Source organism: Hypomesus nipponensis, chromosome 8, assembly GCF_054491055.1.
Source record: "Hypomesus nipponensis isolate SF chromosome 8, ASM5449105v1, whole genome shotgun sequence".
NCBI lineage: Eukaryota > Metazoa > Chordata > Actinopteri > Osmeriformes > Osmeridae > Hypomesus > Hypomesus nipponensis.
In genome coordinates, this window is record NC_140368.1 from 8,886,667 (window position 1) to 8,913,326 (window position 26,660).

Sequence of the window (26,660 nt, forward strand, 5' to 3'; positions counted from 1 at the left end):
TATTCATAATCTCGACAGCTGCTGCGTTCTGTTTGAGTGTAATTGATCTAACGTCGTGTTGAGAATTTTTTTTCTGGTGCGTGTCTGTTCTGCGATGTAATAAATGGCTATTGATTCTGACTAACAAGCAACATATGATGACGAACCTCCTCCCAGCTGCACTGAAGCCGTGATACAGTTGTTCAAGTCGGCTTTTTACATTTGAATGCTGTGTTTCAGGGCAATGGTCAGAATCGGTAGCTTGCTCACAGTATTTTGCAGTTGGCACAAGAAATCGCCCAAAGACAAAGAAATGTTCACTTTGCTTCTTCACCTCAGCGTTCTGCCAGAATTCTTGTCTAGGCATGCTGGGTGTTCAGGACTTGGGTTGATGCCAGGGTCTGTCTGATCGTAGATGAACCAGAGAACTGCTTTGAAACTCAACAAATTCTCAGAGGAGGCTATTGACACTGAGCGGTTATTTAGACAGGAAGAGTGAGACAAGCAAGCTCGCTGTTTGTTTATGTGCCTTTGTGTTTGTTTTGAGTCTCTGTCTTGACAGTTTGATTGTCTGGATTGTGTCGTAGATGCCACCAGAGAGGCTGAGAAGATCCTGGTCTTAATGTCCTTTTAAATCTCAATGTCCTTTTAAATCTCAATCTCACAGCCATTAGCACTAGGGTCAACCAGCAGACAACCAGCTCACCAGCAGCTCTGTATTTGTGGATGCCCTATACTTTAGAGAATCAAGTCAGTCAGAGTCGCTAGCTATTGCTACAGGTCAGTACAATTATACCTTATAGGTAAGCAAGACTATAAGAAGGATATGCAATTTGGTTGGGAAGGCATCCTTGGTTTATGTTTCCATTTTTCCTCTTGGCCTGTAACAGCCAGTCGTGTGACAGACAGGTCCCATTTCCAGGTATGAAGAGGCGAACGTGGTGAGCGTCTGTCCCTGCCAGGGGACCACGGTGCCCTGGTTCAGTATGAATGAGAGCACGTTGATGGAGTAGGACAGCCACAAGGCCATCTGGGGTCCGGCGAGTCGTGATGGAATCATGAGAACACTACCTGTCTAATGAGCATTGAGGACACTTAGACCCCTCCTGGTGATCTGAGCCGTTTCACATTCATCTTGGCCGTGGCCTGCTCTCATTTGAACCTGTTATAGGCTAGCTCTTGCCATATTATAACTGTATTATATATTAACTATTTTATATTATTCTGGGGCTGTGTCAGAACTAGGCTCTGAAACAAAATGACTTCTTGCTTGTCAGATACTGTCGTGAACGTGTTAGAGAAGTTAGGATACACCTTTTGCGTTGTCTTTGAAAGGGAAGTTTTCAGAGAAGGAAAGAACCATGGTCTACATCTGGACTGTCATGCTACTGGGAGTTGTTGATGAGTGTGCGTGTCTGAGAGGCCCATCTTGTTATTTTTGGACAGATTGTGGGGGAGGATTTGTAATCGGAGTGTTTCTGTCTAAGATGGCTGCCTACTGCGAGGCTGACCCTGGGGGATAGGACCAGCAGAGCAGCTTGGAGCCTTCCTCCCGGGAGGGACGGAGAGCTCCTTTTGACTCGCTCCACTCTACGTTTAAGCACCCAATCACACCTCTGTATGGGAGAATAAAATCTAATGTTTGAATCATTCAGGGCGGGTCACCGAGAAAGGTCAGCCTGCCTATTTCGGTGGCCACGGTTGCCATGGTGGTGCTGCCATCTTTAATTCATGGCCATTGTCGGGTCTGTCGCCCGGGGCTGATGGCTGAGTGACAGCGTGTGCCTCTTGTGAATTCTGTGAAAAACTCTAGGATTGTCATGTTTGGTTTTAATGCTCTCTGTGTCAAGTACTACAATGGGACTTTTTGTAGACGGCCCTACATTTGATGTGGAACAGTTGGGCATACAGACAGAATACATTGCTGCAATAAAATGTGTTAAGCCAATTTGCGATAGAGATGACTAGTTACAAATAGCTTAATGGAACGGAAGAGTGTCAGTGTATTAGATACAGTGGGTTGTGGAATATGCCATGGTCTCTGAAAATGATTATATTGTAGGTTGTTTTGAGAAAATGGTACCCCATACTGTAGTTAGATGTGTAAATAACAAGAATCTTACAATATTTTAAGTTTTCAGGCCAGAAACATTCAACCAAAAATGCCTAATGGCAGACGGTGTTTAAATCACTTGACACAGTGTCAAACCGATGCTAATTTTCCTCCAGGTTATGTTTCTCTTCCTCCTGTACGCCCAAACCTAGTTCTCTCTCTCTCCAACATCGCTACATTTTATGGTCACTGCTTGCTGTCACCTACAACATTGTTCCAAAATGGCTTTTTTGGCTGGTAGCTGGAGCAGAATGGAAGGGGGGTGGGGGGGTTCTGGAGTGTCCTTGGTCGCTGCCAATGATGATAATAAAAGGCAACATGGCGGCTGAAGAGACAGGATGAAGTATGTAGCTCACAGCTTCTCTCAGAGGGTAGTAGTCCTCGCTGCCAGACTCCCAGCATCCTGTCTGTTGGTTTCTGACACCACAGAAAGATTCCTGGATCCAGACACACACCTGTTAGGGCATATGGACACATCACAGGGATTAACTGCAAGAGTGGAATAACAAATATGACACGCAGGTGTGAAGATAATCTGAGAGATTAGGGCTGTAATATATCAAATGAATGAGAAAATGCTGAGTCACATTCACTTGTGTTCCCCCCTGTCTCCTCTCTGGTGTTAGCCCAAATAAAAACACCCATCAAGTCCTGTGCCAGTCATGCTGATCAGATATACGCTGAAGGTGACTGTGTGTGCATGTTGAAGAGACTGTACATTCGTGTGAGGGACTCAGTGTTTGAGTGTCGTGTGAGTGGAGGTTTGTGGCACAGTCCTCACCCACTCTGCAGCCGGCCTTAATGAGACGGGCCGTCTTGGTAAAGGTCCTCTCTCTTTGCCAGTTAGACCCTGAGGACTGATCCAGCCCAGTGATATTGACATAGGAGGAATTTCTTTGATTAAAAAGACCCTGTCTGAATAATAATACACTGGCTAAGAGACACTGGGATAGTTTCATGAATGTCCTATGAATAGGCTACAGCATACCGCTGCACATATTTTGTGTTACTTGTATTGAAACTCTGCTGTAACCCCACAATTTCCTCAAGATAATCTCCTTCAACCTCGTTTAACTGAAGCCAAGAAATGTGCTCAAGAAGAATGGAAATACCTTTTCAACATCTCTAGATATAGTTGTATTGTTAGATACAGGTATACTGTATGTCACAATTATTTGACTTGACGTTAAAATCTCCTTTTACTACATCTCAAACTATTATTGGCCTACAGGTCACAATGAGCAGTTTATGCTATCCTTCTTTTCCTCCATCTCTTATCATGTGAATGAGGTCACTATTTTCAGAGCAGAGTGCTACATTTAGACTACCTGTAGTTAAGCCCATTTTTTCGACTATATTAATTTTGCATTAGGCTAAAATAATGTTCTGATGCTGGGCTGTCTGGGCTTGGATTATCATCATCCAGAGCAGAGTGTGTGTGCATGAGTACACGCGTGTGTGTGTGCGTGGCCGTGCATGTTCGCGCATGGATGTGTGTGTGTGCGGTGCACGTCTGCATCCAGTATGAGTGAGTGTGTGTGTATGCATGTATGTATGATTGAGATGTAAGGACTGAGCGAGTAGGAGAGAAAGTGATGAATTGCACGAGTGAATGGGACAGAGCCATAGGAGGATGGCTGTTGTGTAGGAAAATGAATTGGAGGAGGGTGGGTGTTGAAGATGCAGTCAAAGTGAAGAACTCTCTCAATCAGCAGCAATACATCATTCGTATGATACCACAAGCAAAGACAATGAATGTGTTTTCTCTATGTCAATCTTCTGTGGCAGAGAGAGAGAGAGGATGTTGGGACTTGAGCTTCTTCTAAGACAGCGCTTTCAAAGAGACAACACACGGAGAAAAGTGAATCCAATGAAAACAGATAATTGCTGATGAACACCCAGCTAAACGATTACCCTGATCTTAACAAGCTCATCTCGGAATTTTGAGCGCCAGTCTATTTGTTACTGTCCATTATGTGTATTACTTCCCTGTTCAATCGCAGATATCTTTGGAAATCAACCTGCCCATAATACGAATCCTTGTCAAACACCTTATCTTTCCTTATCACTCGGCTGTTTGGATCTCCAGACACCTTCCTGCCCGACCTCTCCAAGGGCATCTCTTGATGAGCACCGGCCTAGGTCCGCCACTTTATTTAGTCTCAAGGAAATCAACAGCGTCCTCACCATCCTGCGTTTTAATTAGAACTCCCATCCAGTTTTAATCATCTCTCCGTTCACAGCCGCAGAGATGGAACGTCATGTTATCAATCTCCGTGTGCTCTCCATCTTAAGCCCCCGTTGGTATCCTGCTAAACAGTGGGCCTGGACTGACGCTTCATTAAATAGACAGGCAGTCATTAATATAGAGAGCTGACGGGGGCCCCTCTCTGAGAAGCTAATGAATTAAGCAGAGTAGTGATTAGGTGGTAAAGTTGAGTGGACTGACAGTAATTGCAGAGGAGTGAGATGCATGACAGCGAGAGGGGTCACATGGTGGAGGGTCCTGGAGGGTCCTGGAGGGCTGGGGCGCCGTTGGATGCTGAGGTCCAGATTGATACATTTGGTTTCAGAGGGATTTTGGTTGGATGTTCACTCCCAGCAGTTGGCACCGTTGTGGATGTTTTGGACTGTAGAATGGGTTATGTAGGGCTTTAAAAAGGCGAAGTGCCATTGATTATTGTTTTCTCGACTTTCTCCCATAGGGAAAAGGTGTGTGTATGTGTGTGTGAGAGAGAGAGAGAGACTGACAGCGTGTTTGTCATTGTGCCTCTGAGAGCACAGTCACGTCCTTCATTTGCAATGTCCCTTTGTGAGAACAGCCTACGCACCTTCATTGAAATGCTGTCCAACTGACGCACTTAATCCATTGCACAAAAGAAGCTGCAATTTGAAGGCCAACTAAGATGCACTTTTGCCCCCCCCTGACGAAAGTGTCAAACCATTGTCTGAGCCAATTGGCGACCCTTAACACGGTGACGTTAGCCTCCCTAAAGTAAACGCCAGGCACTTCAACAACCAATGCCTGGATGTTTGGCCCCCCAAGCCCCAATCTCCCCCCGTCCCCAGCCCTCATTATCTGGCCTCTGATCAATAGACAGCTTCATCTCTTCTCATTAAAACGCTCTTCCCAGTGCTCACTCCCCTCTGTGCCCTCCCGCTCCTTCCGTTCTGTACGTCGCGGATGTAGCGGTGTGAAGCCCAGTTGCTCTCTGTCCAGAGGGGTCACACGGGAACAGCTGACTCAGTCACGGATGAATAGAGAGAGAGAGAGGGAGGGAAAGTTAAAAGAAATAAAGGAAGGACACAAAGGGTGGTGTGACTCAGAATGTGGTCCAGAAATAGCTCTGATTGTAATCCAAAGCAGTATTTACAGTAGGCCTGTGCCACTAAGGTATCCGGTGCTGACGTCACACAGCGTAAATAGCTTCCTGTGGCCTTATACAGTATTGTGGTTGAGCTGATGTATTGTGTGTGGCTGAAAAGGACAATTCTTTTATAGCCATTGTCACCCTCGAGATATTGATATACTGAACTATAAAATATTTTGAAATATGGGCTGACCATTTTTTTCAGGATGGTTGGCTCTTTACATCTTCAGAGGATGTCACGTTTGGAGGGTTCTCAGAAGATCCATATGGTTTACACACAGTCTGTCCACCCGTTTGTCCTGTCTGTCAATCTCCCTTTCTTGCTCATGCTGTCAAGGCTCGATGAGTGATGCCAGTCCGACAGCAAGTCTTCCTCATTCCTCAGGTGATAGAGGTATGACTATGGGGAGACCAGTTACCCAGAAACCCCTCTGCCAGTGGGTCATTTATCAGTCTGGAATACCCAGCCTTGCCCCGCCATTGAAGTTCATTAAAATTCATACAATATTCATAAATGGGAACATTGCCTATGGACCCGGGGCGTTAGCGGTGGACAGGAAGAAGGAAGGAAAGTGGAGGATAGATTACTTTGACATTAGTGTTCATGGTTAAAGTTAGATACACATAGTAGGTGCAAAAGGACTATTGGAGAGTCTCACTGTTCTTTTGTCACGGGGGGGGTTCAGGAGAAACGTCCTGGACATGTACCATCTGTGCAGGTGGACTGTTCTGTGTACTGACGTTAATAATGACATGAATTCTTTGTTTGTCTTTTTTTTTTTTTTTTTTCACAAGTTAAAAAGAGCAAATGAAAGCAGTCACGTGTGCCCTTTCCCAGAGGATAGGAGCTCAAACTCTAGCACTCATCTGCTTCATTCTGCTCCACCTCCCATCCACATTCACAATGCCATTAGCCTGAAAGTTATTGAGCTGTTTTTTTTATACTGCCTTTGCCAATTTGCACACAGTCAAACTATGCGTGTAATACGTCAGACTCTTTGCTGCCTAAGTAGGCTTTCGATTGGTCCTGTCTCTCCCTCTGTAGTAATGAAGCATTGATTGACGTGATTAGACACCGCAAACCATTGATCAGATGTGATGCAGTTCAGCTCTGCATGTGATGCACATCGCTCACACCTCTAAAATAGGATTGGTGTATTTTGACAAAGAATGTGCAGGGGTGGTTGACTACACTACAATTGCAGTGTACGACAGTTGTTACTAGAATTATACCTTAATCTGTATTCCCTTTTCCCTCTCTCTCTCTCTCTCTCTCTCTCTCTCTCTCTCTCCCTCTCTCTCTCTCTCTCTCTCTTTTTCCCTTTCTCCTGCAGGTTGCCTGTTTGAGGATGAACTCTGCACACCGTACGAGTTTTGCACCAATGGTGAGTGAGTCGACTTCAAAGGCTGAGACTTCTTAGGCCGGGTCCACCACCACTCTCATTAAACCCTGTCTCCGACAATGCGATCAGGCGTCATCGACCCCTCTGCTGCTTTAAAAGCACCATATTTTCATCATCTCACGAGGGTGGGTAGGTGGGGTGTAGGGGGGGGGGGGGTGGGGGGTGGGTTACAGTTGAGATTGTGTTTAGGAGGCTGTTGAGCTTCAAGCCTTCAAGGTCCCGCACAGATGCGTCAAGTGTCGGAGAAGCGAAAAGTTCTGAGGCTAAAATAGAAGTAACATTTTTTATAAACGAGGAGGAAAGAAAACAGAAAACGTAACATGCTTTTCTCAGTCTTTTTGGGGAACGATCTCTGGAGAAAGAATTGTCAAGTTTTTTGTTTGTTTGTTTGGCCTTGTTGGAAATAAGCTTGCAGGATTCACCGTAATTTACTCAGCATAGGACACAAACCTGTGAAGATTGTCTTAGGAACTGAGGCGTTGTTGAAATGATGATGAATGTACCCCGCAGAAGATTAGAACAAAATGCTTGAGCAGTAATTGATCATTCCTGTGTGTGTTTGTGTTTGCTTGTGCTGCGACAGAATGCAACTTTATGTGCAATGCATTTATTCTCTATCTGTCTTCACACCAGTAAAACCTAATATCTAGCCTTGAATGTTGTTTTGTTGATTTTGTTTGACTGAACCCGGCACACCTCATTTACTCCAAATGAGCTCATTATGAAATCAAATCGACAAATGAAGTGATGCTGGTATGGTAGGAAAAGACATCCACTTTTGTTTCTCCCCCGACTGCTACACCAATCCCCCATAATGGCTTGAGATGTTCACTGTGAAAATTACCATTTGTATTTTGGAATTCCAATGATGTTTGGTGAGAACCTCACAGCGTCGAAGGAGACTTGATACACTGTCTCCAGATTAATTTCCATACTAACCTAGTTTTGCAACCAGGGGAAAAAAACAGGTCGAGATGGAGTCTAAAACCCATATGAACAGTGAGTGTGAGGGGTAATTATAACAACTCTTATGGAACAGAGGGAAGCATGGGTGTTTAGTCTAATAGGAGAAAATTGCTGACACTTCTTGGGAGGAATACCCAGCGGCCTTTTAGAGACAAGAAGAGAGTGAGAACCAGGGAGAGAGGTTATAGGAGAAATAGTTTACTTGGTTTATGTTAATGTTGAGATGCTACAGTTTATAAAATGGATGCCAACGTCTTTAATCTTTAGCAGCCTGTTCCAACTGTATGCTTGCACTGTTCATGTTTGAACATTCCTTATGAAATGTTTCATGTTCTCATTGGCTGTGGGTGGGTGATGCTCGAGACCCACCAACAGCAGGACTAGAGTCTTCCAGATTAAGAGGACAAAGTGGACAGGATTGATCTCAACCAATCCAAAAAAGCCTTCCCCAAAGCCCTCGTTCCCTTAGTGTTGTAAATAAAACGACCAATAAATTGTTCTTTACGAGTCATTTCTGGTTCTCTAATGATTCTTAGATCAAGGCTGGTGTCAAGACACTAAGAAAGTAGAGCTCTTCCATTGGCTATCGCAGATCTCTTCCCATGCCCCGCCGTTCTTTATTGGTTGGTTTTGGCCTGACGAATAGCCTTCACAGCAATGCAGACAGAGTGGGAGTAACTGGGTCTGCCACTTCCACTCTGCCCAGGGTCCCTGCTGGGCTAACCTGCTTTATTCTGGCCTGGTTCAGCCCACCCTCTATCTTAGCCCCCCTCTCTCTCAACAGACTCCTTCTGTTCCTGCTCTGTAGGGAGTGTGGTACAAGGAGGACCCTCTAGCTAAGTATAGAAACACTCCCTCAGTCACCAGCACACCAGCTCAAAGAGTTGTTGAATACCGTTTAGCCCAAACATCAACATAACCATTGATGTAAAAGTGTTGGGTGATGCTATATACAGTACCAGTCAAAGGTTTGACTGGTACTGTAGTTTAATTGTAGTTTAATCGTAGTTTAATTGGCTGCAGCCAACTTTATATCGGTCCAATCTGTCTGGTATGTTTTGCAAAGGAAAGGAATGGAAGCCTTTTCATTCAGGAAATAAGATTGGTCTCCAAGGCCGTGAACAAACCCTACGATGAATCGGAGGCTGATTGCTTTATCGCCTCCTGAGAAGCAGTAACATCTGTAGTTAAGTGCTGGATGTCCCCCACAGGACAACCTCTATTTCAGCTTTAACACTTAACGGATACTGTTTTATTGACTGGCGGTCAGCTTGGTTCAGTTTGATCTAATCTGTCCTGTAAAGAGCTTTCCCCCTCTCCCTCTCGTGTATCTACCCAGCTTCCTGCTGTCCGAGGTGCCACGCTAGATCTACTCCTGATGCTACCATGCCAATGGAAGTCACACATCAACGTTATTGCGGTCTTCCACCCTGGAGGGGTTGGGCTCCAGTTATTAAGCTGGAGCCAAGGGATTGTGATAGTCTTTTCTTTTTAGAAATGGTGAAATAACTGTGTGTGCGTGGTAATAATGCCACCCATGAATCATCTCAATCAAATCGAATGATTTGTACTAAACAAACCTTATTCATGAAGCCATTTTTGACAAGCAATCTCACAAGGGGCTTCACAGATATCCACACATCAGCACTGATAGCCAGACTAAACCCTCACAGAATACAAAGAAACACTCAGTGAAAGAACAAATAGGAGCAACCTGAGGAGGAGCTATTGAGCGTGGGATCTGTTTCTCCAGAGACGGTTGGTGATGCAGAAAGACTATAAAATAGAAATATGGAATCCGCCAAACATGTAATCCCCAAAATACCAAATTATTTTGGAAGCGACTTTTAGTTACTGAGTCAAATTGGCACAAAGATTTCACATTTTACATGATTCTGGAATTTTAAGGTGAATACTCTACTAATTGTCAATGGACTTGTACTGTAAATAGAGCGACTCTCTGGCCTGGGTCTTTCTCAGCGTCAGACTGACAAGACCCCTCCTGAGACGCTCTGTCCCTGACGGACTGTCAGCTGTAGTGATTCCTGGTGTTATCCTTAAGCATTAGCCCTCAAAGTCTAAATAGCTTTCAACGCTTGTCAGATTCCTTGCTGTCCATCACAATGGAGAGAGAAGCTGGGTCTGGATTGGGAATTCTATACCTGTCAGGCTCAGAAGCCTCTTATGTCTGTCAGTCAACATTTGGCAGAAAGCTTTCCTAGGTGTCACACAGTCAGAACAGCTCCATGTTGCAGTGAAAAGGCCTAGATTGGAGTTGGATGTAGACATATAATACACACTCCTTTTATTACTATGCCATACAGTTGAGACAGTTTTGGTAGATTTATTCAACTAATTATTGATTCTATTGTCTATTATTATTATTATTATTATCATTTTTTAATTAATTATTGATGGTGACTATTACACAGTATGCTGTTATCAGAAAAGCAGTGTCTTGGTCCTCCACAATGAGTTGGGCTTTCTGAGCAGCTACAGTATAGACTTGGGATTTAGTTTTTTATATACATAATTATATCCATAACACCTGCCATTGTGTTTGGTCATGTTGCATTTCTCCTGAGCCCAATTAAGTGAAAAAAACAAGTCTTTATTTGATTACGCTGCAGTTCTGTGTGGTGACTTTGGTATGGGGCCACAATGCTTCACAGAAAAACATAATAAGTTCATCCATGCAACAAATTAAAACACAGTTTTCATGTAATTTTGATGTCCCTTAGATGATAAAACGAGACATCAGTCTCATACTTTGAAATGTATGTTGTAGATGGCTTTGGATGTGTCGGCAATTTGTCATTGATTCAGATATCTCCCTAACTCAAATTACACAGCCTGTGCACGCATGGGTGGAAGTGAATGTGTTTGTATGTGTGTGTGTCTGCACATGCCACACAGGCCTGCGTGTAGTGTCTACTGGGAACGTCCCTGTCAACCGAGAAGGAAATAACACATCTCACGGTGGCCGTTGTCATAGAAACTAGCGAGAAATGCAAACATCAAATAAGCAGCCAGTCTTTTGTTATGTCACCATTGTCTACTTGGTCTGTGTGTAATCCATTTGAATTTGTTTGTCAGACAATCTTTGTAATGTTAACATTTCAAAATACAGGCTTCAAAATACAGTAACATGATTGTCATAGGGAAACACCCTGTGTTGTGTTATAACTCTTTATTTAAAACACAGTCTCATAGACAGACTGACAAAAAACAAATTGTCAACAGACAAACTGTCCAAAACCAATACTGTGTCTTCTTAGTCTCTGCTCTTCTCTTCATTATCTCAGTTTTCTCTCTTAATTTTCTTCCCTCTTCTGTCTTGCTCAATCTTTCTTTCTCTACCTCCAGCATGTCCCCCCCCCTCTCTCCCACCCTTTCTGCCTGTTCTGCTCTCCCGTTGTCATTTTCTGTGCGAGCAGACGCCTCTGCTCTGATGTTTCAGTCGCTTGTGTGCGTCTTCACCGAGGTGTCTGGGTTCTCTGATCATTAACCCGTGTGTGCGTATGCACATTTTCCGCCTCAGCTACATTTTACCCGGCAACTGTCATTAGGTATGTCGCGGGTGAGCACCAGTGAAAACAGTGAAGAAAAATTCAATTAAAACTAAAAATTTGACATCACATCATTATTTGTATAATTATCATCCAGTGGATTTTACATGGAACATGGCACTGTAATTAAAATCTCTTAAATGAGCTGAAGGTGAAAGATGGTGGCCAGCAAAGTGTACAGTGGGTAGATTAATTGGTGATAATCTTTCTCATTAACGTAAAGATTACAATTTCTGAGTTGATGCACTCTTAGCACGTTAAATAAGACGGAAACAGCACCATAGTGTGTCTATAAGTCATCATGTAGCATTTGATTTAAGATGTAAATAGTTGGGCTATTTAAAAACTATTACCACCACTGGAAAATGTCAAATTATGTGTGTGCATGTGTGTGTGTATGTGTGTGTGTGTGTGTGTGTGATGTCACACGTGGGACAAAGTGTCAGTCGCATTGCAGAGTTATCTGTCCCTGTCAATCATCCTTCGTTAATTAAAGGGATCCTACGAGGCATGACGATTCACATCATTAGTCTCACACTAAACAGAGGGAGACATCTCCACACACACACACACACACACACACACACACACACACACACACACACACCACACACCACACACCACACACCACACACCACACACACACACACACCACAAACCACACACCACACACACACACACACACACACACACACACATACACACACACACACACACACACCACACACCACACACACACACCACACACACACACCACACACCACACACACATATACACACACACACACCACACACCACACACACACACACACACACACACACACACACACACACACACACACACACCACACACCACACACACACACACACCACACACCACACACCACACACCACACACCACACACCACACACCACACACCACACACCACACACACACACAAAAGCTCTATCAGGCCGATCTATCACAACTTTGATTTGGGGTTGAGAAGATGAGACACACAGATTTATCTCCCTGACTGAGAGAGGACGACACCTCCGCCATTTATATTCCAGCTGCTTCTTCCGCACTCTGTGTCCCGACCCCTGGTGTCCTAGCATCCTTCAGCCGTCCAGATAGCCACTGAATTATGCCACTGAGGTAGGGGTTTGATGGGTTGCCTGGCAACAGGGGTAGGCTATGGAGGGAGGGAGGCCTGCTGATTTGGAGATAGCCCGGGTCTGATAAAGTCTGGCCTGTGACGGCCGCCTGTTTATCGTTGCCTCCCTTAGAAAAAACGGTTTGCTATTAGCTCCCCAAGCCTGAGCGTGAACTGCACATTTGTACACTGCAGGGGACAACAACTTCAGCTTTTTAGGAAGCCTACAAAAGATTCGGTTCTGTTGCCTGTGGACAGCACTGGCAAAGAACTGCTCTCCCGTCTCTCACACAAAAGTTGTGTTTCTTGTACTCCACTGGTTACCGCGTAGCCACCGTACCTAAGACGTTGGGCTTTGTGAGAAATGTTTTTGGTCAATCATGTTTAGTCTTTTAACCCCCCAACATCGACAATTGTTTTCTGATGGTGTGTATTTTTTTCCTTTTGTAGATGGAGTGTTTGGAAGGTGTCAGGAGTTACCAGGGGAAGATCTCTACACATATAAGGTGTCCCCCTTGGCTCTCCAGCGCCTCAGGACACTCCTACAGAAACTGGCTCACCAAGGTAACGTCTGTCTGTCTGTCTTTCTGGTCTTGTAAACAGCTGGTTGTACTTATAAACCCAGAACCTGAACTGATCATCACCCCGTTGTAGTGGAGACAGGCAACAATATCCACAACAGTCTTTCTCTCTCCCTGTCTGTCTGTCTGTCTTTCCATCTGTCTGTCTGTCTGTCTGTCTGTCTGTCTGTCTGTCCTTCCATCTGTCTGTCTGTCTGTTTGTCTGTCTGTCTGTCTGTCTGTCTGTCTGTCTGTCTGTCTGTCTGTCTGTCTGTCTGTCTGCCTGCCTACCTGTCTGTCCCTTCCCATTAAGGTCATCAAGCAACTGTAAATGCAGCCAGGACTGTCTATCCGGCACCAAAAGACATGCCATTGGGAGTCTCACAAGAAATTGTTGTGCGCTTTGATCATGTAACTAAACAGCAATCGAATTTAGTTCTATGCTCACAGGCCATTTACTGCCAATTCTGTGGATGAGCAACGAGACCACGTGCAGTGTGATTGGGTTAGAAGGCGTGTCCCACATCATCAGTGGAATCACAGCAGCTTGTCTGCTAGTTCAACAGGAGAAACGCAAGGGGAAGAGGGCACAAGCCAGACACAGCCATTTGAGGACCTAACAGGACAGAGGCGTCATGGGAGTGCACCTACAGAGTACGGAGAGAGGGTGGGCATTTCTCCTGACCTTTATGATAAGGGCTGGTTGACGTTGTAGATCCAGACTCTGGTCTTTAGAGACTAGCAGCGGAAACCATCAATAATCAAGATTTAGTTCAGGTCTGTGGAAACATCGATGTTCAGTATGTCATGGTGAAGGTTTGATATCATGTATCTCGATATCTGCATCTTTATTTCCGTTGTGGTGGATCTCTCTCTGTCTTTGTCTTCCTGCTGTCAGTCCCAGAGAGAACATGTTTATGACAAATACATCTAGATGAATGTACCTATAGGCATCTGTAGTTAGTAACTATAGACATACCAAACGTTCTGCTGGATTGGGTTCACACAGACTGTTGTCTGGTGCTTGACCGATATTCAGAACCCTTCTTCGATGAAATCATACACCCGCAACTACTTTCTGTGACCACCAGGGGGCAGCAAATGCTTTCATTTTAAACCGTGACCAAACCCAGGCTAAATAATTGCCTTTACTGGCCACTCAAAGCTTAATCTCTTGTAACAGCCGTAAACTAGTGTTGAAAACCATTAGAAAAGAAGAAGAGGCCGTAGGAAATCACAAAACACAGTAATGAATATTAAGCGCAGAGTGAGACCACACATTTATTCTAATTACTTTTCAGGAATAAATGAATGAGACAGGAGAGGAAATGCTGGGTGTCATTTCCCCTGCTTCATTTGAAGGCGTTCACTCTTGAAACCTTTCCATTGCTGAAACAGTCCAACAGTTTTCCATCTCTCTTTTTTTTGTTCTTCTATGCCACCGACCTTGTAGCCGAGATACTGAATCAGAAAGCAATGACATCATGTGTGTACACGTCCTCAAACATAAACTGTTAACACAAGTTCTTTCCACTAGTCTGTCTGGTCGAATCATACCCAAAGCCAAAGACAGACAACATGTTATCCTTAGACATTTCCAACAATACACTGTCAACGCTTCATTGCTTGTTACTCTTATCTGGGTAGCCGCGCTCACTATTCAAGCGTCATCTTCAGACGCCGGGTGCCCCTGCGTTGAGACAGGCCTATTGAGAGTATTGTACTGTAAACTGAATGGAGCCGAAGCGTAAAGAGAGAGAAGGGGGTTTGGTGGTGTGTGTGTGTGTGTGTGTGGGTGGAATGGGGAGGGTGTCTACGTCAATGGCATCGACTTGCAATTCTCTCTATCTCGAGTTGGAAACACTGTCAAAATCACAGCATTTGCACCAAGCGCACACCACCGATGTCATTACATCAATAGAAATTGACCCCCGCTCAAAAAGGGTTTTCGCTTCCCTTCGTGTTGGCGGCTTTTGTTTGTCTGCGTCCCAACTGGGAGGGGCATTGTCTGGGTATTGCATTTTCCACACAATGCTTTCAAGAGCTAGACCCTGTCATCCCGCTGCAAATGACTTTTATATTAGGCTGCTCCGAGGCCGCTGTTCGCCCAGACCACGTTTGTATTCACCCCATGCAGTCACACTGTGTGTTCACTTCACTAGAAAAAGCTTTAGAGGCAACCATTGTGTTGCTTGAGCATCTTTATTGGCGGGCTTCTGATAAGGTTTGTCTGTGTGTGCGTTTTAATATGTCTGTGTGTTTGTGTTTTGGAGGAGGCAGAAAAACCAAGTGGAAAGAGAGAGTGGAAATACTGCCAGGAGGATGTCTATTCCCATCCTGATTGCCGTATATTAGTTTCATATCCTCTCATTGCTACGATCAAACCCTTAATTGAGACGCAGAGAGACCTTCCTCCTAACAGGTGAACAACAGTTTCCCTTTGAATGACCTTCTTCCTTTTACGCATCATGCTTCCTGCTTCCTGAATCAGACAGCCAGATCATGATTCCCATCCGTGTGCTAGTCAGGTAGGACAAGCCTGCCCTGTGGTATACGACCCCTAGGTCTTAACTGTGTGCAAATCAAGGTGGATACTCACTCCCAAAGCAAGTGAAGTAAGATAAGCCTTTCTGGCATTCCCATTAGTGCTGTGGGCATCTCTGTAGAACCAGTACGAGAGAAGCAGTGACCATAAACAGACACAGTACATCCCCTCAGCCCCACTGAGCGCCAGTATGTTAGTTTACGCACTGGTTCTTCTCAAGACTAGCAACTACAGGTACACCAGTGTCCTGGGCCATTGGGTAGCCCATGACTCCATGTTAGCTTGAAATCAGTGTTTTGGAAGCTGACATGCAAAAAGACTGGCAGGCAGGCAGGCAGGCAGGCAGGCAGGCAGGCAGGCAGGCAGGCAGGCAGGCAGGCAGGCAGGCAGGCAGGCAGGCAGGCAGGCAGGCAAGCAGGCAGGCAAGCAGGCAGGCAGGCAGGCAGGCAGGCAGGCAGGCAGGCAGGCAGGCAGGCAGGCAGGCAGGCAGGCAGGCAGGCAGGCAGGCAGAACAACAGACAGACAGACTGTACTTTCACTCCAGTTGTATTCTAATAAATCATTCCTGCATTGCGGAGCTTCTGAGGGGCCGGTAGGTCTACTTCCAAAGTGAAAATCGGGATGTTATTTGAGGAGGACATTAAATATCTTTTATTGAATCTCTCTGGAATGTGTGGGCTGGGCTATTTTGTGGCTGAAGTGCTACGCCTTCTGCTCGGAGTGTTGTAACTTCCCTTAATGTTTTTGACTAGCGAATCATCCTTCTCTCTTTCATACATAGATGTTCACAAATTGCTGTGTGGTTGGACAATATAAAAAGCTTTTCTTGGAGGAGATGACCGTTGACACTTGGAATAACAGTTTGCCCATCATAGTCTTTTTCGAGTCCTGACTGTTAGACAGATTTTGCATCCAAGTTCCACTATGTCCACTAACTACTTCATTTCTATATGGAAGTATGCAAGTTTTCTTTATTTTAATTAAGAAACATTACCTGTGTCAACGTTTTTACCCAATTGCATCATATGGGCGGGAGCAAAAGATTACATTTGATATAAAACCAAAAACTGTCATAGAATTAATATCAATGATCTCACAGCAACATGGTGATAAAATGGATGAAGTGGATTCATCTTTTAATTGCATGACACCTTTGTTGTGTTCTATCACATCCCATGAAAGAATTGGATTGACACATATCATCTCAATTAATTAGGCTGAAATTTGTTTCTGAATTATTCATCCTCCCCCTTTGCTTTGGCCTTTTAAATCAGTCGGAAGACTAAACTTAGGGGAAGGGAGCGCAGATCTGCATTTCAAAACCGCCCAGATGAAACAACAAGACGGGATCTGATCTAATGGGCTTTGAATATTTAGGAGGCCACAGGCCCGCATCTCTCTCTGTCAACCACATACTGTAAAAAAAAAAAAGAAAAAAGAAAAAAAGCATAAGGTCATCGGAAACCATCAAAGCCGTCTGATAGGGTAATGGCGAGGCGCTAATTAACTGAGGTGCTTTACCTTAGACAGTGTCTGTCCCTCCCTTAAAGGGTTCAACTTTCCTACTCGGACATAGTCTGCCCTTTCTCTGGACTTTGGGGTAATACAGTATTCATATTAACAATATTTTGTTTTAGCCACCTGGGTCTTGTAGTCTATATCTAAGAGATTTACTGACAGCCAACTTGCATACCTTCGTCCTAAACCTTTGAGAATGATTGATCTTGATTCTCTGTTAATACTTTATTTGTACTGTAAGTGATAAAGCTGTTTAAGCCCAAACACTAATGGCCGTATTCCACTGGAACTGGTCTCATTGGTGTCATATTGAATTGCTTTGCTCCTGGCTGGGGTTCTGTGCCCATAGTGGCTGCGGTGGTGTAAGTAGCACATTTGTCCTTGTGCAAGCTGTGTTATGCTCTCTACATACCTCGATATCATACCAATATGTTGTTCTCTTTTTCTCTCCACCACATACAGATACACACACTCTCTTTCCCTCTCTCCACCACATACAGATACACACACTCTCTTTCCCTCTCTCCACCACATACAGATACACACACTCTCTTCCCTTCTCTCAAACACATACAGATACACACACACACACACACACACACACACACACACACACTCTCTTTCCCTCTGTCTCTCTCCTTCCTCCTCTCTGTCTTGGGAAATGAGCGTCCCCCACTCTCCACCATCCCCCTGCAGACAAAGAGAGGCGATAGAGGTGTCACAGTCAATCCCACCCGTCTCACACGCCTTCTGTTCCCCCCAAACAATCAGACCATCTATCTTCACTGAACCCATTAAATAGCAGTAATTAAGCACAGACCTTTTATGGATCCTTAATGACTGCAACCTACATTCTTGCCCATCAACGCTAATGGTGATAGCTACATTATAACCTCTGCGAAGCAAATGTATAGCAAATATGCGCTAGATGGGGAAGGCATGTGTTATTATGGTATGGATGGACGGGTTGCGTTCCAGAATCCTGAACCCATATGCTCTGATCAGAGTTGATCAGGGATCACTGGCCTCATCAGTCGCTCGTCCTCTCCCCTTAGCCTCCATGTCTGCTAGCCTATGAATATGCATGAGACTGCCTGCATTCCATGGGTGATAGAGCAGGCTAATGTGTGGACATATTTTTGATGGTAGCATTGTGCTCAGATAACTGCTGCCCGGTTCCTATTGCATGCTGTACATGACTAACTACTCCTACATACCTCACTGGTCATTGACAGTCTTGAAGGCAAGGCGTAAAGATATAAGATAATTTGAAATCTCACCAACGCTTCCAACATTTCATCTAATAATGAGTTTCCTCATTAAAATACTTTCTGGCTGGTATCAAAATGAAAGAATATGTAAAATAGAAGCTGACACTAAACATATTGGCCTTAAGCAGAGGCTATAACATCTTCGGTATTTTCGCTCGCGTGGTATGATCTTCCTCCGCACTGGAATGTTGTCCCTCGTGGCTCTCTGGGAACAGGGCCATGTTTTGGGTCTCTCTTTGCCCGGGTAGTTCCATCTGGCCTTGGCATCGTCGATGCTCTGGCCCTGCCCGGGAGCCTTGCAGCCTTGCACTCCAAGTATGTGTTGGCAATTAGCAGAGATGTTGGCGCACCGACTGGCTGTGGCATGACATGGCTCTCACAGGGCTGGTTGACTCGGCTGGGTATGGGAGGCGGGGGGGGGGGAGTGCCGCGCCAGCGCCTCTCCCTGTCCAGGGGTCGACTGGAGTCTGGAATTCCGCAGAGGCTGCCACATCCTTCTGATGCTCGTCCTTTCATCCCCTCGCTCATCCTCAATTTCAGTTTTGTTCCTCTTCTGGATTGTGCTGTGATCCATCCACACAGAGGGGATCTTAGGCCTGTTTAACTGTACATTTGTCACATTCGCTTGTTTTTACTGTGACCGGGGATCTGTATATTGAAGGTTCCCCTTGGCCAGTGTACCAGTATCCCCGGGTTCTCAAACTCCAACTCCCATGTCTCCGCAGGGTTGACCTGGCAGGATGACGTCACCCAGCAGGTCATCTCCAGAGAGCTGTCCAGGCTGCACAAGGTTCCCCTCCGCCGGCCTGCCCCGCCCATTTCTCCCCTGGCTCACCACCAAGACAGGACGCTGAGGCCAGGCGAGGCAGAGCTCGGCCGGAAGCTCCAGCAACACCTGAAGGACATGGGCCTCCTCCCCCAGACTGTGGGCACCACTCGTCTGGGGGTCCAACGAGAACGGCCCCTCACACAGGTAAGGCCAGTTAGAGACGGGCTCCAGTATCTCTCACCTCCCTACCAATGTCCACTGAAACATCGCCGTCAACGGTTAGTCACAGGGCAATGGTAACGTTAGCATACAGAGTGATAAAAACGACCCTACGCTGCTGCCTTCATTTATTACAAGGGGGGCACAGATAGTAGGGCAGGAACGGATGAAGCAGGCTAGGGCCTCATCCTGCCTCAAGACGTGAACATACAATCCCAGCGGTGGCAGGAGGGATGAGCCCATCCTCCCAGTGGGTGTCTAAGTTGTCTCCTCGGCCCTTTGTCTTCCTTGATCGCTCCCTCCACCCCCGCTGAGCGAAGACGACCCCTCCAACACAAAGGTTTACCCGTCCCTACTTAAAGGGATATTGTCCATCTCATTACCATGTTTGAACCCTAACTTGAGCTGTGTCGCCACCAGAGCGATAATGCAGTCCACCACGGAGGGGTTGGGGGCATTCTTAACGGCGAGGTGGGGGGTGGATGAAGGCAGGAATCCCCTCATAATGTTAATGGCGTTAGCGTGTGCCAATGTGTTTGGTTGTGGGAAGGATTGCATTATCTTTCCCCTCGCAGCACAAACAACAGGGAGAGCACAGAAAGGAGACAGCACTAGAACTGATTAAGAAGTCTCGAACGTATTCTCCTGTCCTTATAATATAGACACAGCACCATCATACACCTCAAATGTAAGTGCAGCATGTAATATATTCAAATGACTATTCTGTAGATTGTAACTCATAAACTCCATTCAGTCCTGATATTTGTTTGGGATAACCATCGACACTGGTGTGTCTCAACTGATGCCTTGGCGATAAGGCTTTTTTTCAGTTATTTTTTTCAGTAGTGTTGTGGTGCCACAGAAATGCATAAAATTACCGTTTGAATGACACTATCTCATCTATGATTTCCATATGCAATTTCCAAGGGCAGTTGTCTTTGATCTAGACCCTGATTCATATCCTGTCCTGTCTACCCATTCCCAAACTACCTCTCTTACTACCTGAACCTGTCATAACACTGGTAACCTCGCTCACTCTCCTTCGGGTGCAAAATAACCCAGAGCACAAATAAACCTAAAAGCAGATAGTAAATAATGTTTTGTTCCCAGGTTTAAAATCTAATGAAATCTCTGTTGCACAGCCATACCCATAAGTCTGTAATGAAACTGTGTATAAAAGGAAGACAAGTACAAACAGTTTTTTTTTACGCCATAGGACTTTCAGAATGATGGCCGTGTGGGCGACACCCAGCCCAAGTCACAGGGTTGGGGAAAGACCACCTTCTACAGCCTTCAGCCCCAGGGTCTTAAAGCCCTTATTCAGGGGAAGACTGGCAAGATCCCCCCAATGGCAGCAGCCTACTCCAGTACACATCCAGGCAAGGCCAGACCCCAACTCCTGGCCTCCCAGCTGGAAAGCTACCTCTCTAGGCTTGCCACCAGCCAGAACCGCCCTGGATCACCAGAGGAAAAGCCCAAGGCAAAGGTCCACTACTTCAGCTACGTCAGCCATCCTCCCAGTGAGGGGGAAAGCAAGGGTGGATCTAAACCTCCCAAGCCCAAGATAGAAAAACTGATCTTTAAGTCTGGATCAAACCGCCCTGTGTCCAAGCAGCCCCTCAGTCCCACAGATGGTGAGGTTTTCATACAGAATATCACATGACATTGGATGCTATTGAACACCACATTTACATCTCCTGTCTTTCATTTGTTTGAGTTTTCTGCTTATACTACAGTATGATAGTATGTTACACCGTTTAGCAGTGTGCTTGTCCTATTCTTCAAAGACCTCATCTTTAGCTGTCCTTATATTGTGTAATAACATAAGGTGTTAGTTGTAAAAGGTTGTGCAAATGTAGCAGGGTCCCTTACCTAGGACATGTACTTCCTTCAACAAACGCTCCAACCCCCCAAACATGCAGAGCGCTTCATCCAGAACGTGGTCAACCAGCTGGGGAGACACAGCATCAACATGGGGACCCTCAGGGGCCCCAACCTGGACCAGCTGGCTGATGTCATTGCCGGGGCCCTGCAGGGGGTGGACGGGCAGGGCCCAAAGCCCAGGACCAGACCGGAGGCCAAGAGAGAACCGCTGGACACCGTGGACCAGGACCAGCACCAGGACCAGGACCAGGACCAGGATCAGGACCAGGATGTAGATACGATTAAACAAGACATGTTGGAGAGAGACGCAACACGTCAAGGTACAATCCATCCATATGTGTCTGTATACAAGCTGACACGTGGGTTTCTCTGAAAAGTTGGCATTGTTACATTGTTTGAATTGACATGAAGTGTGATAGTTCACTGATTTGTGAAATCAAGTTGGCAGCCCCGTTTTCCACTCACACACTGTGTTTACAGGGCAACCAATTGGTGATGTGGACAAAGAGCCAGACATGAAGGTGATTTACCATTATTGTCTTCAGACTATTTCATGGGTATTGAAAATGTGGAAGACATAGTAAACACAAAAGCCGACATGTCCAGAAACATGAATGGAACTGAAGTAGACAAAATATGTGGCGTTTCCAAGTAGCTAGTAGCATTTCTCAAAGCTTATTGATGTACATTTTACTAGACTCATTCAAGTATAGTCCTTTTTATGGTTGTCAGTGACTTACTTTAATGTGTTTGTCATGCTCCCTCTACATACGTAGAGCTTGCTAATGCATTATCCTTTGTCACTCAAGATGTATGAGAAGAAATTAGAGAGAAAAGGTTGCCATTGAAAGTTGAAATAAACCCATTAAAGTTTAAAAGCAATCCACTACACACAGCTGCCAGCACTTTTCAGCAGTCACAACCATGCATATGGTCCATATTTCCCACAGGATACAGCTTTCCTCAGCAAGCTCCTGGACTACCTGGACCTGGACCCCTTCAGGGATGCTCCAGGCAGCCCAGCGCAGCCCAGCGGGCTCTCTCCGGGGGCTGTCCCCCAGAGGACGGTCGGCCTGGAGAACGTCCAGAGCCGGACCACCCAGGGTCAGGTGCCTATCCCCCACCCCTGGGAGGAGAGGAACGTGGCTGAATCCCGGATGGACGAGGGGGGGGGCCTGAGGGGCCCTCTGGAGGTGGTGGGGGCGGCTGTGGTGGTGGACACTGAGGTGGAGAGGTGGGTCCCTGTGACGGAGACCCCCCCGACCCAGGCCCAGGCCCGGGTGGAGTCCCAGAAGAAGGATATGAAGGTGCAGCAGGAGGTGGTCCACCTCGGGGTGAAGGCCTTCTCCACCAAGGGGAAAGACAGTAGCGACTTTGGCTACATTATCACAGACTCAGAGTGAGTAAATATAATACTGTTTTGGAAAACTACACCACAATGTTAGCATATTACACTACGATAAGGAATTTGTAAAAGGGCATGTTTTTCTGTTTCTTGTATCTAATCCATAGAGACAAAGTGGTGAGATAAAGAGTGAACGCTACTGTTCAGGGTCATTATGTCCTATCTCACCTCCAGAAAAACTCCTCATTTAACATTTCAGGCACACAGACTCATGCATAAATCTCTCTTGTAATTCAAGCAGCCTTTTGAGGAATCTGATACCTTTTAAAATAACCGTAGACATCTAAGTAGGTTTACTTCCAGAGAAGGTTGTGGTATGTTGAGCTCCTCAGTAATGTGTCTAAGTACATTGGAAGCCATGATAGTTCCGTGTGAGTGGTTTGTGTTGAAGTATACAGCATTAGAGTGTTAATGACCATGTTGCGTCAGACTTGGGCGAAGGAGTCAGCCAGACTCTTTCGTACTTGGCTGAGGCTCCGGGAGAGAGATAAGTTCCTATCGACTGTGTTTTCGCCCGTGGCACTCTCTTAAATCCCTTTATGGCGTTATCAAGCCAAGTGTCAGCCAGCTGTCCTTCACCTGTTCAACAGCCCCGGTCTGAAACGGCCCTGATTTGTAGCTGAAGATACGCACACATTTTTGCAAACACCAGTGCACGCACGTATGCAGCACACACACACAAAACACACCCGTGCACACAGACCATACACACACACAATCAGGGGTTGGGTGGAGAGGGGGGTCACCTTCCAGGCAGATTTTCACAGCTCCTCCACCTTCTCTCCCACTTTACTCATCTCTATGATAGAGCTATGTACATTAGCGAGGGCCCTTCGGTGGTCTCCCCTGAGTTTGCTGCACACCCCCATGATTGCACAGCTGTTATTCCCCCCCCCCCCCCCCCCCCCCCAGCCCCCAAACCGGGCTAAGCCTAACCTGCTTATCTGACAGCTCCTGAGATTGTGTGTGCTTGTGTGCATTTGTGTGTGCGCGCTTGTGTTTGTGTGTGTACGGCCAAGGACTATTGGGATAGAGAGAGGATGGAGAAAAGAAGAGACAGAGAGAAACCCAAGGGGGAAAGTGCTAGCATCAACAATCAAGTCACTCCTAGAGCTCTCCCGTAGTCTGAATTATCGCAGAGGGAGGCAAACGTGTCTGGAATGGCTTTGTCCAATTTTTAACTTTGAAAGCTCTCCAAAGAGTAAAAAACAACATAAAAACTCACCTTCTTAAAAAGCGCAGTACATGGAGAATATTTAGGGTTCCCATACTATTCGGGCAAAATCTTATTTAGCTTAGCCAACATATGCAAACCAAAATTATGAAAAAAAGTAGTAAAGTAAATGTTTCTCTTGTGACCTGTGTATTACCCAGAGGATGATTTGAACAAACTTCAGGTTCATCTGCATGATGAACCTGGGCAAAGTAGAATTCTACACGCACATGCACACACAGCATCACCCTCATATTTTATTTTTATGCTCTCACATACGCATACAGTATGCAAACCCTTAAACACACACACACACCCACACACAGCATCACCCACACACAGCATTACACACACACAGCATCACACACACACAGCATCACCCACACACAGCATCACCCACACACACAGCATCACACACACACACAGCATCACCCACACACACAGCATCACCCACACACAGCATCACCCACACACACAGCATCACACACACACACAGCATCACACACACACACAGCATCACCCACACACACAGCATCACCCACACACACAGCATCACCCACACACAGCATCACCCACACACAGCATCACCCACACACAGCATCACCCATACACAGCATCACACACACACAGCATCACCCACACACACAGCATCACCCACATACACAGCATCACCCACACACAGCATCACCCACACACACAGCATCACACACACACACAGCATCACCCACACACACAGCATCACCCACATACACAGCATCACCCATACACAGCATCACCCACACACAGCATCACACACACACACAGCATCACCCACACACAGCATCACCCACACACACAGCATCACCCATACACAGCATCACACACACACACAGCATCACCCACACACAGCATCACCCACACACAGCATCACCCACACACAGCATCACCCATACACATCATCACCCATACACAGCATCACCCACACACACACAGCATCACCCACACACACAGCATCACCCACACACAGCATCACCCACACACAGCATCACACACACACAGCATCACCCACACAAAGCATCACCCATACACAGCATCACACACACACAGCATCACCCACACACACAGCATCACCCACACACAGCATCACACACACACACAGCATCACCCACACACAGCATCACCCACACACAGCATCACCCACACACAGCATCACCCACACACACAGCATCACCCACACACAGCATCACACACACACACAGCATCACCCACACACAGCATCACCCACACACACAGCATCACCCATAAATTGCCTTTGTTTGGTCTATTTCCTTGGCCGATTTGCTCTTTGAGTGAGAGACCAGAAGACAGAGCTAAGATGAGGCTTTATCATACAGCCATTACACTTCACATCCATTCCATTTGCACGTTCTTATTCATCTCAACGCGCGCGCGTGTGTGTGTGTATGCAAGTGTGTGAAGAGGTACGCGTGGAGGGATAGAACTCCATTTGTGTTTGTGTGTGTGTGCACGCACATGTGTGTGTGTGTGGGAGAGAGGCTGAGGGAAGTGTAGCCATATGATACAGCCATTACACCTCATGCCGGTTCCATTTGCACCTTATTGTTTGTCTCATTGCTGGAAAATGCAGGTGATTTATCAAGCATGAGGAAGCACCTGATCCCTATTCCCCAAGTACCCAGGCTTTTCTGCTTTCATTCATCGTGTGTGTGAGTGTGTTGATTTATTGCGCAGGCTGTTTACATCCATGTATGTATGTCGTGCTGGACAGTGGAATTATCTGTGTGTGTGTGTGTGTGTGTGTGTACGAGCAGGAGACCTGTCCACCCTTGGGTGGTGCCGTGTGACTGGCTGCGGCGCTTGGTGGAGCGGCATGTCTGACGCCCAGCTGTGTCTGTGTATCTCCCCCAGCTCCCTTCCCACCGACCAGGGCTTGGACCTGATGGAGCGACTGGCTCAACGCCTCAACCTCCGCCTCACGGATCTCCAACAGCTCTCGTACGTACTGCACACACACCCACACGCAAAGACACACACACACAGTACTCACAAGCACACACACACACACACACTCACAAACATACACAGGCATGCACACTCACATAATCTTGTTGGTGTCGAATAAGACGGTGGTAAACCATTTAACAATTCTGGCAACGTCTAAACCATGTTTGTGATGTTTTTCAAATATCTCAGAGCCTAGGGATGTGGATGAAGGTTGGACAGACCATGTGAGGACTGTGTTTGTGTGAATGCAGCTGCCGCAGTACCACAGCAAACTGTTGTTCTGACCTCTGTGCTTTTCTCTGGGGAGAGAAATCTACTTAAATTACCTCCAGTACCTCCTCTCTGTTGTAGTCCAGCCTTGTCTCCGTTGCTCCCAAACGCTCCCCAAACACTCCACCAAACACTCCCCCAACACTCTACCAAATGCTCTTTGAAAACAGGCGTGTTTTTCCTCACCACACACATATTGTCTGTTTGTTAGTGGCCATTGTTGCGCTTGTTGGGTGGGGGTTGGGGGGGGGGGTGTGTGAGAGAAAGGAAAAGAGAGAGAAGGAGAGTTTGTGCGAGGGAGCGAGCGAGGAACAACAGAGCAAAAATGGTCAAAGGAGTCGAATAAAAAAAAAAGGGACAGAGAGAGGAAAAGAGGGAGAGAGAATAAGCCGGAAGCGGGGATATGCATGGCCAGTGGGACACTAACTTAGTAATGATCAGGTGAACTGTCCTTCCGCCCACAGC

At 46.1% G+C, this 26,660-nt stretch overlaps 1 protein-coding gene across 1 annotated transcript in view; it reads left to right on the forward strand.

The window, feature by feature from the left end:
• Positions 1–11,559: 11,559 nt before the first annotated feature.
• Positions 11,560–26,660, forward strand: part of ptprn2 (protein tyrosine phosphatase receptor type N2) — an 85,282-nt gene continuing 70,181 nt past the window's right edge. The window contains exons 1-8 of the mRNA XM_084703685.1: positions 11,560–11,581; positions 12,988–13,101; positions 19,157–19,404; positions 20,636–21,053; positions 21,342–21,623; positions 21,784–21,824; positions 22,254–22,702; positions 25,830–25,916. Of these exons, the coding sequence (XP_084559811.1) occupies positions 11,560–11,581; positions 12,988–13,101; positions 19,157–19,404; positions 20,636–21,053; positions 21,342–21,623; positions 21,784–21,824; positions 22,254–22,702; positions 25,830–25,916 (1,661 nt within the window). The remainder of the gene's footprint in view (positions 11,582–12,987; positions 13,102–19,156; positions 19,405–20,635; positions 21,054–21,341; positions 21,624–21,783; positions 21,825–22,253; positions 22,703–25,829; positions 25,917–26,660) is intronic.